Source organism: Tachypleus tridentatus, chromosome 13 (assembly GCF_004210375.1).
Source record: "Tachypleus tridentatus isolate NWPU-2018 chromosome 13, ASM421037v1, whole genome shotgun sequence".
NCBI lineage: Eukaryota > Metazoa > Arthropoda > Merostomata > Xiphosura > Limulidae > Tachypleus > Tachypleus tridentatus.
The window spans coordinates 269,155,939-269,172,607 of record NC_134837.1 but is presented as its reverse complement, the minus strand read 5'-3'; the positions used below and the strand labels follow the sequence as shown (position 1 = coordinate 269,172,607).

Sequence of the window (16,669 nt, the reverse complement as noted above, 5' to 3'; positions counted from 1 at the left end):
AATGAATCAGTTAAACATTGTTGACCTTAAGTACTTGTTTTGAATGAATCAGTTAAACATTGTTGACCTTAAGTACTTGTTTTGAATGAATCAGTTAAACATTGGTTGACCTTAAGTACTTGTTTTGAATGAATCAGTTAAACATTGCTGACCTTAAGTACTTGTTTTGAATGAATCAGTTAAACATTGCTGACCTTAAGTACTTGTTTTGAATGAATCAGTTAAACATTGCTGACCTTAAGTACTTGTGTTGAATGAATCAGTTAAACATTGTTGACCTTAAGTACTTGTTTTGAATGAATCAGTTAAACATTGCTGACCTTAAGTACTTGTTTTGAATGAATCAATTAAACATTCGTGACCTCATTTATTTGTCTTGGAGAAATGATCTAAACATTGCTGACCTCAAGTACTTGTTTTGAATGATGCAATTAAACATTGCTGACCTTATGTACTTCTTTTGAATGAATGAATTAACCATTGCTGAACTTAAGTACTTGTTTTTAAAGAATCAATTAAACCTTGTTGACCTTAGGTACTTGTTTTGAATAAATCATTTAAACATTGTTGACCTTAAGTACTTGTTTTGAATGAATCAGTTAAACAATGCTGATCTTAAGTACTTGTTTTTAATGAATTAGTTAAACATTGGTGATCTTATTTACTTGTTTTGACTGAATGAATTAACTATTGCTGACCTTAAGTACTTGTTTTGAATGAATCAATTAATTATTGCTGACCTTAAGTAGTTGAATGAATCAGTTAAACATTGCTGACCTTAACTACTTGTGTTGAATTAATCAGTTAAACAATGTTGACCTTAAGTACGTGTTTTGAATAAATCATTTAAACATTTGTGACCTTAAGTACTTGTTTTGAATGAATCAGTTAAACATTGTTTACAACATGGATATCTGTACTGTTGTTGTGAACCTCTATAGATATGTATTTTATTACATAATTAATAGGAACAGTACAACATGAATATCTGTACTGTTGTTGTAGATATTATTAGAGTGTTCTTTGAACATAAGAATTACTAAAATAACGTAATTATTAATAATTCTTTAGTTATGGTTAGACAATCAGTAAGAAACTCTTTACTTTCACAATATTTAAACATAACTCTATTTCTATGTTAAGGAATGGTTTTAGCTTTACTGTTTTGTGCATTAAGTATATTATTGTCTTATTTTGGAAATAGTTTTATTACAGTTTTTGTCAAACTCATGTGACACACCTGATAGAGTAATTTGTCACCTTTAGTTAAAGCATACCATTGTAACATCAAATAATAATTAATGAAGGTTTATTATACATGTATATTCTCAAAATGCCAGAGAAGTATTTGCATTCTTCCTATATTTCAATCTAGTCATAAAACTGAAATTCCTTAAAACATGAGATATAATTAATAATAATAACCTATTCCAAATACTATATTATCCCATATTTTTAATTTTAGATAGAAACAAATGAAACAAGATGAAATTAAACTCATTTGATGAAGTGTTTTCCTAATATTAAATATGGTTTATTAATGACTGAGGTTCAATAGTTTACACCGTTACCAGAAGGGTTTTTATCATATTACAAGTCAATAGTGTTCTGATAAAACGTTTCTGGAGCTTCACCAATGTTAAAATATGTGGAACTTATTTCTTACAAGAAAGAAAATCTAAAAGTTAGTTATTCATGGTGGTTTTCCATAATTAATGGTTCACAAGGTCTTAATTTATAAGTATTTCTGAACATCTACAGATAAGATTGATCCATACATGATGTGTTCCTTTTACCAGCTCATTATTCTCATAAGTAAGAAGTAGTGAAGGCATGTCTCAGTGGCTTCTGGTTCTTATCTCACATCATGTTCCTCCAAGAGTTTGTTGCCGCTAGTTCTTCTTATACTGTTTTGAGAAACCACTAGAAAAAATACCATATTCCTTAGTAATAAAACATCTCTCATTACCACATTATTGCATTTGGTTCTATTTTATTCATTATTTGTAACATCAGTATCACTTGTTGACCCATTCTCTATATAACCACAATTTACAACCTTATTACACGTGTTTCTATTCTGTTCATCAACTGTTACCTCACTATCACTTGTTGACCCATTCTTATTGTAGCCAAAAGGTATCACATTATTATGTGTCATTTCATAATGTTCACCATCATCTGTTACCTCACCATCTCTTACTGATCCATTATGTTCATCATCTTGCATTATTGTATCATCATCTGTGGCTTCTTTTTGTTCATTACCTTCTATTAACTCATTATCATTTATGGCCTCTTTCTCTTCCTCATCATCTATTACCTCATTATCACTTATGAGTTCTTTGTGTTCATCATTTTCTTTTAAGTCACTATCATTTGTAGTTTGTTTCAGTTCATCATTTTCTATCACCTCATTATCCTTTGTAGTTTCATTTTGTTCATCAAATTCTAATACTTCATTATCATATGTGCATTCATATTGTTCATTATCATCAATAACCTCACTATCATTTGTGGCTTCATTCTCTTCATCATCATCTATTACCTCAGTATCATTTGTGGTTTCTTTCTGTTCCATATCTTCTATTACGTCTTTATCATTTATGACTTCTTTCTCTCCATCATCTACTATTACCTCATTATCTCTTCTGGCTTCTTGTTGTTCATCATCTTCTGTTACCTCATTATCACTGGTAGCTTCTTTCTGTTCATCTTCTTCTTTTACGTCATCATTATCACTTGTAGTTTCCTTCAGTTCATCACCTGCTATTACCTCACTATCACTTGTAGCTTCTTTCTGTTCTTCATATTCTATCACCTCATTATCACATATGACTTCATACTGTTTGTTATCTTCTATTATATCTTCATTAGAAGTGGCTTCATTCAGTTCATCATCTGCTATTACCTCATTGTCACTTATGGTTTCTTTCCGTTCGTTATCTGCAATTATGCAATTGCCACTTGTGAATTCTTTCTGTTCATCATCTTCCACTCCCTCATTATCACATCTGACTTCTTTTTGTTCATCATCTTCTGTCACCTCATTTATTCTCTTTATTGCTGCTTTATTCTCTTCATTGTCTTCTGTTATCTTATTATTAGTAATGATGTCAATTTCTTCATAATTTTCTTTTACCTCAATATCAGTTGTGGATTTATTTTCTTCATCTTGTTCTGTTACCATATGAGTTGTGGCTTCATTGTGTTTATCATCTTCTGTCACCTCACTTTCACTTGTGGCTTCTTTCTGTTCATTATTTTCTTTTATGTCATTGACACACATGGATTCATTTTGTTTATCAAATTCTGTTACTTCATTATCACATGTGGATTCATCCTGTTCCTCATCTCCTGTTGCCTCATTATTATTTATGACTCCTTTCTGTTCATCATCATTTGTTACTTCAGTATCACTTGTGTTTTCTTTCTGTTCCTCATCTTCCACTTCCTCGTTATCACTTGTGACTTCTTTCAGTTCATCTTCTATTACCTCACTATCATTTGTGGCTTCATTCTCTTCATCGTCTTCTTTTATGTCATTATCACTTGTAGTTTCTATTGGTTCATCACCTGCTCTTACCTTACTATCACTTCTAGTTTCTTTCTGTTCATCACCTTCTGCTACGTTATTATTAGTAATGGTGTCAGTTTGTTTATCATCTTCTGTCACCTTATTATCACTTGCTGTTTTATTCTGTTCATCGTCTTCTATCACCTCATTATCACATATGGTTTCATACTGTTCATTATCTTCTATTACATCATTATCAGAAGTGGTTTCATTCAGTTCATCATCTTCTATCACCTCATTATGTCTTGTACCTTCATTTGGTTCATCAAGTTCTATTACCTCAGTATCACTGGTAGCTTCTTTCTGTTCATCATCTTCTACTACCTCATTATCACTTGTTACTTCTTTCAGTTCATCATCTTCTGTTACCTCACTATCACTTGTGGCTTCATTCTCTTCATCATCTTCTACTACCTCATTATCACTTGTCACTTCATTCTGTTCATTACCTGCTATTACCTGAATGTAAATTGTGGTTTCATTGCATTTCACCTCATAATCATTTACGGCTTCTTTCTGTTCATCTGCTATTACACCATTATCAGAAGTTGCTTCATACTGTACATCATTTTCCGTCACATCATTATCACCTGCTGTTTTATTGTGTACATCATCTCCTGTCATCTCGTTATCACATATGGCTTCATACTGTTCATTATCTTCTATTATGTCATTGTCAGAAGTGGCTTCATTCAGTTCTTCATCTTCTATCACCTCATTATCACATGTATATTCATACTGTTTATTGCATTCTATTTCCTCATTATCACTAGTAGCTTCTTTATGTTCATCATCTTTCATGTCATTATTATTTGTGGTTTCTTTCTGTTCATTGTCTTCTTTTATGTCATTATCACTTGTAGTTTTGTTTGGTTCATCACCTGGTATTACCTCACTATCACTTATGGTTTCTTTCTGTTCATCATCTTCTTTTACCTTGTTATTAGTAAAGGTGTCAATTTGTTTATCATCTTCTATCACCTCATCATCACTTGTAGCTTCTTTCTGTTCTTCATATTCTTTCATGTAATTATCACTTGTAGTTTTCTTCAGTTCATCAACTTTTGTTACCTCACTCTCACTTGTGGTTTCTTTCTGTCCATCATCTTCTATTTCCTCATTATCACTGGTAGCTTCTTTCTGTTCATCATTTTCTTTTATGTCATTATCATTTGTGGTTTCTTTGTCTTCATCATCTTTTATTACTCCTCTATCACTTGTGGCATCATTGTGTTTATCATCTTGTGTCTCCTCATTATTGCTTGTTATATTCTGTTCAACATATTCCATTTCCTTATTATTACTTGTCACTTCATTATCACTTGCTGTTTGGTTCTCTTCATCATCTTCTGGTATCTTAATTTTAGTAATGGTGTCAATTTGTTCATAATTTTCCTTTATCTCAATGTTAGTTGTGGATTCATTATCTTCATCTTGTTCTGTTACCTTATGAGTTGTGGTTTTATTGTGTTTATCATCTTCTGTCACTTCATTATCACTTGTGGCTTCTTTCTGTTCATTATCTTCTATTACATCATCATCAGAAGTGGTTTCATTCAGTTCATCATCTTCTATCACCTCATTATGTCTTGTGCCTTCATTTGGTTCATCAAGTTCTATTACTTCATTATCACTTGTGGCTTCTTTCTGTTCATTATCTTCTATTACATCATTATCAGAATTGGTTTCATTTAGTTCATCATCTTCTATCACCTCATTATGTCTTGTGCCTTCATTTGGTTCATCAAGTTCTATTACATCATTATCACATGTGGATTCATTTTGTTCATCAAACTCTATTACATCATTATCACATGACGAATCATACTGATCAACATTGTCTATTATCTCAGTATCACATGTTGTTTTTTTTTCTGTTCATCACCTTCTCTTACCTCATTATCATTTGTGACTTCCTTCTGTTCATCATCATCTATTACCTCAGTATCACTTGTGGTTTCTCTTTGTTCCTCATCTTCCACTTCCTTATTGTCACTTGTCACTTCTTTCAGTTCATCATCTTCTGTTACATCATTATCCTTTATGACTTCTTTCTGTTTTTTGTCGTCTGTTACCTCAGTATCACTTGTGACTTCTTTCAGTTCACCATCTTCTATTATCTCAGTATCACATGTGATTTCTTTCTGTTTCTCATCTTCCACTTCCTCATTATCACTTGTGACTTCTTTCAGTTCACCATCTTCTATTATCTCACTATCACTTGTGGCTTCATCATCATCTATTACCTCTGTATCACTTGTGGCTTCTTTCAGTTCACCATCTTCTATTATCTCACTATCACTTGTGGCTTCATCATCATCTATTACCTCTGTATCACTTGTGGCTTCTTTGTGTTCATCATCTTCTATTATCTCACTATCACTTGTGGCTTCATCATCTTCTATTACCTCTGTATCACTTGTGGCTTCTTTCAGTTCACCATCTTCTATTATCTCACTATCACTTGTGGCTTCATCATCATCTATTACCTCTGTATCACTTGTGGCTTCTTTCAGTTCACCATCTTCTATTATCTCACTATCACTTGTGGCTTCATCATCTTCTATTACCTCTGTATCACTTGTGGCTTCTTTGTGTTCATCATCTTCTATTATCTCACTATCACTTGTGGCTTCATCATCATCTATTACCTCTGTATCACTTGTGGCTTCATTGTGTTCATCATCTTCTATTATCTCACTATCACTTGTGGCTTCATCATCATCTATTACCTCTGTATCACTTGTGGCTTCTTTGTGTTCATCATCTTCTATTATCTCACTATCACTTGTGGCTTCATCATCATCTATTACCTCTGTATCACTTGTGGCTTCTTTGTGTTCATCATCTTCTATTGTGGCATTATCATTTGCCACTTCATTTTGTTCATTGTGTACTATTACACTATTGCCACTTGTGGTTTCTATGTGTTCATCTTCTTCTATCACCTCATTATCATTTGCTGTTTCATTCTGTTCATCATCTTTTGTTACCTTATTATTTGTAATGGTGGCAATTTGTTCATAGTTTTCTTTTACCTCATCTTGTTCTGTAACCTTATGAGATTTGGGTTCATTGTGTTTATCATCTTGTGTCTCCTCATTATCACTTGTTATATTCTGTTTACCATATTCCATTTCCTTATTATTACTTGTAGCTTCTTTCTGTTCTTCATATACTATCACCTCATTATCACATATGGCTTCATACTGTTTGTTATCTTCTATTATATCTTCATTAGAAGTGGCTTCATTCAGTTCATCATCTGCTTTTTCCTCATTGCCACTTGTGGATTCTTTCTGTTCAACATCTTTCACTTCCTCATTATCACTTGCTGTTTTATTCTCTTCATCATCTTCTGTTATCTTATTATTAGTAATGGTGTCAATTTGTTCATAATTTTCCTTTATCTCAATGTTAGTTGTGGATTCATTATCTTCATCTTGTTCTGTTACCTCAGTATCAGTGGTGGATTGATTTTCTTCATCTTGTTCTGTTACCATGTGAGTTGTGGCTTCATTGTGTTTATCATTTTCTGTGACCTCATTATGACTTGTGATTTCTCTCTGTTCAATACCTTCTATTACATCATTATCAAATGTGGATTCATACTGTTCATCAAATGCTGTTACCTCACTATCACTGGTAGTATCTTTCTGTTCATCATCATCTGTTACCTCATTATCACTTGTATTTTCCTTTGGTTCATTACCTGCTATTACATCACTATCACTTGTTGGTGTTTTGTGTTCATCATATTCTACTACCTCATTATCACTTGTGACTTCATTCTTTTCATTATCTGCTATTAACCTAATGTGACTCATTGTTTCATTGTGTTCATTATATTCTATCACCTCACAATAACTTATAGCTTCTTTCTGTTCATCATCCGCTATTACATCATCAGAAGTGGCTTCATACTGTTCATCATCTTCTATCACCTCATTACCTCTTATGACTTCCTTTTGTTCATTATCTTCTGTCACAACATCATCACTTGCTGTTTTATTCTCTTCATCATCTTCTGTTATCTTGTTATTAGTAATGGTGTAACTATGTTCATAATTTTCTTTTACCTCAATATCACTTGTGGATTTATTCTCCTCATATTGTTCTGTTACCTTATGAGTTGTGGCTTTATTGTGTTTATCATCTTCTGTCACTTCATTATCACTTGTGGCTTCTTTCTGTACATTATCTTCTATTACATCATTATTAGAAGTGGATTCATTTAGTTCATCAAACTCTATTACATCATTATCAGAAGTGGATTCATTTTGTTCATCAAACTCTATTACATCATTATCAGAAGTGGATTCATTTTGTTCATCAAACTCTATTACATCATTATCACATGTGGATTCATTTTGTTCATCAAACTCTATTACATCATTATCACTTCTAGCTTCTTTGTGTTCATTATCTTCTTTCATGTAATTATCACTTGTGATTTCCTTCTGTTCATCATCTTCTATTTCCTCATCATCACTTCTAGCTTCTTTGTGTTCATCATCTTCTTTCATGTAATTATCACTTGTGATTTCCTTCTGTTCATCATCTTCTATTTCCTCATCATCACTTGTAGCTTCTTTGTGTTCATCATCTTCTAACATGTAATTATCACTTGTGGTTTCTTTCTGTTCATCATCTTCCATTTCCTCATTATCATTTGTAGCTTCTTTCTTTTCATCATTTTCTTTTATGCCATTATCATTTGTGATTTCTTTGTCTTCATCATCTTTTATTACCCCCCCATCACTTGTAGCTTCATTGTGTTTATCATCTTGTGTCTCCTCATTATCACTTGTAGCTTCTTTCTGTTCTTCATATTCTATCACCTCATTATCACATATGGCTTCATACTGTTTGTTATCTTCCTTTACGTCTTTATCATAAGTGGCTTCATTCAGTTCATCATCTGCTGTTACCTTATTGTCACTTGTGATTTCTTTGTATTCATTATCTGCAATTACGCAATTGCCACTTGTGGATTCTTTCTGTTCATGAAATTCTGTTACCTCATTATCACATGTGGATTCATACTGTTCATCATTGTCTTTTACCTTATTATCACATGTGGTTTCTTTCTGTTCATCACCTTCTGACACCTCATTGTCATTTGTGGTTTCTTTGTGTTCGTCTTCTTCTATCACCTCATTACCACCTGCTGTTCTATTCTCTTCATCATCTTCTGTTATCTTATTATTAGTAATGGTGTCAATTTGTTCATAATTTTCCTTTATATCAATGTTAGTTGTGGATTCATTATCTTCATCTTGTTCTGTTACCTCAGTATCAGTGGTGGATTGATTTTCTTCATCTTGTTCTGTTACCATGTGAGTTGTGGCTTCATTGTGTTTATCATTTTCTGTGACCTCATTATGACTTGTGATTTCTCTCTGTTCAATACCTTCTATTACATCATTATCAAATGTGGATTCATACTGTTCATCAAATTCTGTTACCTCACTATCACTGGTAGTATCTTTCTGTTCATCATCATCTGTTACCTCATTATCACTTGTATTTTCCTTTGGTTCATTACCTGCTATTACATCACTATCACTTGTTGGTGTTTTGTGTTCATCATATTCTACTACCTCATTATCACTTGTGACTTCATTCTTTTCATTATCTGCTATTAACCTAATGTGACTCATTGTTTCATTGTGTTCATTATATTCTATCACCTCACAATAACTTATAGCTTCTTTCTGTTCATCATCCGCTATTACATCATCAGAAGTGGCTTCATACTGTTCATCATCTTCTATCACCTCATTACCTCTTATGACTTCCTTTTGTTCATTATCTTCTGTCACAACATCATCACTTGCTGTTTTATTCTCTTCATCATCTTCTGTTATCTTGTTATTAGTAATGGTGTAACTATGTTCATAATTTTCTTTTACCTCAATATCACTTGTGGATTTATTCTCCTCATATTGTTCTGTTACCTTATGAGTTGTGGCTTTATTGTGTTTATCATCTTCTGTCACTTCATTATCACTTGTGGCTTCTTTCTGTACATTATCTTCTATTACATCATTATTAGAAGTGGATTCATTTAGTTCATCAAACTCTATTACATCATTATCAGAAGTGGATTCATTTTGTTCATCAAACTCTATTACATCATTATCAGAAGTGGATTCATTTTGTTCATCAAACTCTATTACATCATTATCAGAAGTGGATTCATTTTGTTCATCAAACTCTATTACATCATTATCACATGTGGATTCATTTTGTTCATCAAACTCTATTACATCATTATTAGAAGTGGATTCATTTTGTTCATCAAACTCTATTACATCATTATCAGAAGTGGATTCATTTTGTTCATCAAACTCTATTACATCATTATCACTTCTAGCTTCTTTGTGTTCATCATCTTCTTTCATGTAATTATCACCTGTGATTTCCTTCTGTTCATCATCTTCTATTTCCTCATCATCACTTGTAGCTTCTTTGTGTTCATCATCTTCTTTCATGTAATTATCACTTGTGATTTCCTTCTGTTCATCATCTTCTATTTCCTCATCATCACTTCTAGCTTCTTTGTGTTCATCATCTTCTTTCATGTAATTATCACTTGTGATTTCCTTCTGTTCATCATCTTCTATTTCCTCATCATCACTTGTAGCTTCTTTGTGTTCATCATCTTCTAACATGTAATTATCACTTGTGGTTTCTTTCTGTTCATCATCTTCTATTTCCTCATTATCATTTGTAGCTTCTTTCTTTTCATCATTTTCTTTTATGCCATTATCATTTGTGGTTTCTTTGTCTTCATCATCTTTTATTACCCCCCCATCACTTGTGGCTTCATTGTGTTTATCATCTTGTGTCTCCTCATTATCACTTGTAGCTTCTTTCTGTTCTTCATTTTCTATCACCTCATTATCACATATGGCTTCATACTGTTTGTTATCTTCCTTTACGTCTTTATCATAAGTGGCTTCATTCAGTTCATCATCTGCTGTTACCTTATTGTCACTTGTGATTTCTTTGTATTCATTATCTGCAATTACGCAATTGCCACTTGTGGATTCATTCTGTTCATGAAATTCTGTTACCTCATTATCACATGTGGATTCATACTGTTCATCATTGTCTATTACCTTATTATCACATGTGGTTTCTTTCTGTTCATCACCTTCTGACACCTCATTGTCATTTGTGGTTTCTTTGTGTTCGTCTTCTTCTATCACCTCATTACCACCTGCTGTTTTATTCTGTTCATCATCATTTGTTACCTTGTTATTAGTAATGGCATCAATTTGTTTATCTTCTTCTGTCACCTCATTATTACTTGTTGTTTTATTGTTTTCATCATTTTCTATTACCTTATTATTAGTAATGGTGTGAATTTGCTGAAAATGATCTTTAATACCATTATTAGTTGTGATTTCATTCTCTTGATTAAAGTCTATTACCTTATTATGGAGCGTGGTAACATTACCTTCTGTTATCTCTTGATGATTTGTGGTTTCATTGAACTTGTCATCATCCTTTGGTTCATTATCAGTTGTGGCTTCTTTATGTTCATCATCTTTTGTTACCTTATTAGCACTTGTTGCTTTATTTCGTTCATCTTCTTCTGTTACCACATTATCACTTGCTGTGTTATTCTGTTTGACCTCTTCTGTTATCTTATTATTAGTTGTGTTGTTAATTTGTTCATGATTTTCTTTTATATTGTTATTAGTTGTGGTTTCATTTCCTTTGCCAACTTCTATTACTTTATGATGAAGTGTGGTATCATTCTTTTTATCATCTTCTGTTAATTCAATGTTATGGATTGTGTGATTGTGTTCACTGTTGTTTGTTACATCATTATTTGTTGTATTGTTGCTGTGTTCATCTTTATTTATTTGGTCATTATCTTGTGAAAGTTGATTGTGTTCATTGCCATCTCTTGGTTTATTATTATATGTGGTTTTGTCGTGTTCACTTTTTGTTGTTACCTCATTAATATATGTATTTCTATTCTTTTGATCTTCTGTTAGTTCATCATCACTCGATACTATATTGTATTCATCATCTTCTGTTAGTTCATCATCATTTGATGCTGTACTCTTATTATCACTTTCTGATACTTTGCTATCACTTGTTGTTCCATCATCTTGTGTTACACCATTGTCATGTATGATTTTATTTTGTTTATTATATTCTGTTACCTCATTATTGTATATGGTTTCTTTCTGTCTGATATTTTTAACAGACAATAAGTAAGATTTATCCAAATCATTTTCTTTGTAATTTTTAAAATTAGAAGTGTTAGTAATTAGGTTGACAGAGAAGTTCTGGTTTTCTATATTGTTATACATGGATTCATTATTTTCAAGATATAATGAAAGACATTTGTCAGTGTCTTCTACTGGACTGTTCCCAACATTTGAACTGTTACTTTGTTCTTTAACAGTAAACCACTTCTTTTCTGTCATTATATTATTATATGTAAGTTCATTGTTGTTGTCAGGTCCACCAATCTGAACCTCTACAGAGCAATTTTTGCCCTGAATGCACATTTCTTCTTCAAAAGAAGTAACATATTTTCTGGCTTGTAGAGAGAATATTTGTTCTGTATCCAAAGTAACACTTTTATTGTCAGCATTTGCTAATGAACCTTGGCTTCCATAAGCACTTCTTAACTCGTAGTCTAAAGTTGGTAACTCACCATCTTCAAGTTCACCTGGGCTAAAACATCTCTCATCTTCAGATTCTTCAATAATTGTATCCATTACATCAATGATTGGAAGATCGTACACATAAGTATCCAATGAATCTCCTGGAGGCAGCTGTAAGTCTATTTGTTTGGGACTGATGACTCTCTGATTGTTTTCATCATCAAAATCAATGTTTTCAGATATCATTAAAGAAACATTACTATGATTATAATCGGAAAGTTGTGGAGTTTCTTCACAGTCTAAACATTCACTATTAATGCTTCCATTTTCTGGGAGGACTTCCGTAACAAACATAGGATTTCTAATTCCTTGTAGTTTTTTCTGTAAAGAAGGGCCTCCATATAGAATATCATCATCATCATCACTAATGTCTGGATCAAACTCCAATTTCCACAACTCATGTTCGATTTCTTCTACAGGAGTTTTGCTAGAAGTTAAATGTGATATCTCTTTCACAGAGTGGGTACACGACACTAAGTCTCTGATACATGACACGGAATCTCTGATAATGAAGTGTCCAAAATCATCCTTGGGAGAAAGCTCCTCTTCTTCATCTTTTTCACATGGCCTTGAATGTTTAAGTTTTTCTCTTTCATCTTTTACACTCTGAGATTCAACGTTTTCATCTATCTCTAGTAAGTTATCTTCTGTACATTTGCAATCTGTATTTTCATTTCTAGCTTCAAGTGTGTCCTTTGTTTTCCCAACATCTTCTGAGCCGTTTATATAACTGTTATTTGAAACTTCTGAGTTTCCAGTTCTGGTAAAGACTTTGAAAGACCTAAAATGTGATGTCGGTACAGGGTCAGTTGTTAACTCAGGTAATCCCTCAAGTGAGTGAGAAGGTTCAATGTCCTGAAGCAAATTTGTTTCAAAACTAGGCCTGTGTCCACCTCGAGATATCAGTTCTTGAAGTGAATTGTGGTGGGTTTCTCTGTCACAAGATATGTTCCAAGAAGATTTAGTTTTACTTTCACTGGTGTCTTCTGTTTCCCACTTCTCATCAAGAAACATGAGATTAAACGGCTCTTCACTGATTGTCTGGAAATTAGGATGATGGTTGTTTGAAGAAGCTCCTGATCCATCCAAAGAATACCTACCTAGTTTATCACAGCTTTCACTTTCTAAACCCATTTTGATGATTTCCTGTAAGTTTCCCTCTCCTTGTACACAGTTTACATCAGTTCTTTCTTCAGAAGTTTTCAAGCTAGTTGCTTCATTAAGTTCTGATAATGGCAGAAAGAAAAAACAACAAAATAATTAATATATGAACATTTTTGGCTGATAGTTTGAGGTTAAGTGTGGTTGTTTGCATTGCAGCTTTGATGTTTGAAAATAAACCTGTGTGGTGCAAGAACAATACCATAGAAGCTAATGATCAGTCAGAATCTGAACATGTTCAATTATAGTCAAAGAATGTGACCATACTGTTACATCAAGAAGTACACAACATGAAGTAACAGGGAGTACATGCTTTCTTTTTACTTTGTATCACAACAAAAACTAGAAATGTCCTCAAAGTTCTGGCAAAATATCTGTGTAATTATAATAGAAGAGAGCATGTATGGCCAGTGAGAAGCATCAAACCTGTAGCTAGAATATGGCACTGCAGAAAAGAATGAATGTATATTCAAGGATGAGGTCACTGGTTGCAGATAATATAATGTATATACCATATTTGTGTTATGAATAAATGAGATGTGATGAAGAAATTTTCAAGAGAAAAGCATCCCACTTTTTCAATGTTGTAAAGCAGATAAAGAACAATCGTGACTAGTAGATAACTTGAACTTTTATCAAGATCATTCACTGCTAAATGAGATGAGAGACAGAACTCAAGAAAAAAACAAACTACCTGTATCAAGATCATTTAGCGGTAAATGTAAGGCTAGATCAATCTGAGGAAAGAAAGACACATATCAAGGTCATATAGTGTGTAATGTAGTGCATCCACATCCTCAAAGTATTATAATTTCTGGGCCTCACTCAGCCAAAGAAGAAAGCAAGACTGTGCAAATGGGGATATTAAACAGAATATGAAAGTAAAGAATCATAAGTGTAGCTTACTGATGATGGATAATATCTAGTTTATTATTATATAACATAATTATCACACTACTCATGGTACATACGACAGTGGAACAAGGTAAGGTCAATGGCACTGATAGAGCAAAGGTGATTTTAGGTACAGAGGAGCATGTCAACTATATGTTATACAGACTGGACACAATGAGATTCATTTGATGGAACATGTTTGTAGATTAACAAAGAGTACTAAACTTACTATTAAGGTTTTGATGTAAGTGATTATATGTGTGTTTCAGTCAGTTTTATTACGTTAGATCTGCTTGTACTTTTTTAACAAATTAATTCAAGTTTGGTAAAGAACACAGACATATTCTAGTGAAACTTCTAAAGATTCTTGATTATACATAGTATTTAATGTGTTCACAGTTAACTGATTTAACAGAACATAAAACTAACATAAAAATGTTTGCACTATACATCAAAGCACTGACCTACAAATGTAGAAATATCCAAGATCCTGGTTAGGTTCTGTAACTTACCATCACTCAGTGAAACATTCAAAGGCTGAAATTGAAGAGACAGATCTTCATCGTCCTCTTCTGGATTTTGTACATCAATCACGTCTTCAGGAATTTCCTCATTACCCATTTCTGCTATCTGAGATTCTGTTTCAAACATTTCAATGATATAATTTACTTAGAAGATCCTTCAGACCATTTCACCACAGTAGAAACTTAAACTTATGCTCTTCCTTGTTAAATGTGTGTAGTCTTTAGCATTAAAAACCCATTGCAAGCACTGTGGGTTATGTAGATGTAAGGAATACATATGACTTTTTCATAAATCAATATTAAACAAATCCCTGTCAAAATGTCAAGTTTCAAAGTTATAATTTTCCTAATTTCTCATTCAGTGCTGCCCTCTATATAAATAACTTCTCACCTCTGGCCTTGATACTTTGAAGCACCCCCACATACTTAGCTATGTTACAGCTCCAGTGTGGTATGCAAATAAGCACAGGAGTGTGGCATACCCTCCTAACACAGGTGGTTCCCTCTATACTATAAACTCCAATCTTCATTGTGAGATTAGGCAATAAAAAAAGATGCACGAAACATGGGGTAAGAGAGTGTAAGTGGACGTATCTATTGGACATACCATTCAGACATACCTCAGTGTAAGTGGACGTATCTATTGAGCGTACCTTTCCGACATACCTCAGTGTAAGTGGACGTATCTATTGGACGTACCTCTCAGACATACCTCTTGATTGTAGGAAACTTATAACTTTCAATATGATTCCTTGCTTCCTTTCATGAAATAGATAAAATTCCACATTAAAGGAACAGGTGAAAAATTAACTAAGATAATCAGTGGTGTGAAAGTGTCAGAAGAAAGCACATGTAGTGGGACAGCTCTGTAAAAGAACACACCCACAGGAGACTGCACATCTGTATACTTTTAGCCCATTTTGAAGATATGTGTCACTAAATTGGCCAGAAAATGAGCACATCTAATACTCAGTTGAACATACCAAACCAAGCAGCATCAGGTGTTTGTCTTCCAGTTTGCAGTAGGAAGAAAGTTACACCTCAAGCTAAAGAAGCAGAAGGAAAACAACTTCTGTTTCAACCACCAAAACAGGGCACATGTGTACAGACCCAAAACACAACACCCTGCAACACATCATCTGTACAATGGTAAGAAAGGAAATGCAATGGGTGATTCACTTGATTCCATTAGGAAATTATTGTCTAGCCCAGAGTAAAATAAGGGCTTCCTATCACATGTGTGAAAACTTATGATGGCTAGACTAGACCTGATCAAACACCAGAACACTTGGGAATTGACATCCAGTAGGTGGTAGTCTGAGGAGTGAACTCTATTTATGTGATGGATCAACTTCAGGCAGTGTAATGTATCTGTGTTCCAGTCCATGGAAGGAAGAAGGTTCATACCATCTGCAACAACAGAATACCACTGGTCTATTACCAACTGAATAGGACTGAGCATATTCAGAAGGTTGTTTCCATGGTCCACCACCCCAGCAACTAAAAGCTGGTAAATGGCAAGGGCTCCAATACTCCACTTGATGAGAGAGGAATAACATGATGGTGAATCTGGAAGAACACAATATTGGAGAAGGTGTAATGAATGATTGTGAAACCCCATTTTTAAAAGTAGGTGAGTTTTGATTTAATCATCCAGGACTGCTATCTGACACTGCTTTACTCATGAGTTGGTACTGTTTTGGATGGGCATATTTATGGTGCAAAATAACCACAAGGAGACCACTAGCAGCTCTAGGAAACACCCTATCTCAACATTGGGTGTTACAGAACATAAAGGCCATACAGTTCAAATGTAT

General features: G+C 33.3%; 1 protein-coding gene across 1 annotated transcript; it reads right to left on the bottom strand.

Annotated features, from left to right (window-relative positions):
* Nucleotides 1-1,198: 1,198 nt before the first annotated feature.
* Nucleotides 1,199-14,962, bottom strand: LOC143238000 (uncharacterized). Its single transcript, XM_076477859.1, is given in 3 exon segments — nucleotides 1,199-5,444; nucleotides 5,447-13,499; nucleotides 14,841-14,962. Coding segments are annotated over 3 exon segments (11,613 nt in total). The 5' UTR covers nucleotides 14,950-14,962; the 3' UTR covers nucleotides 1,199-1,993.
* Nucleotides 14,963-16,669: the final 1,707 nt, after the last annotated feature.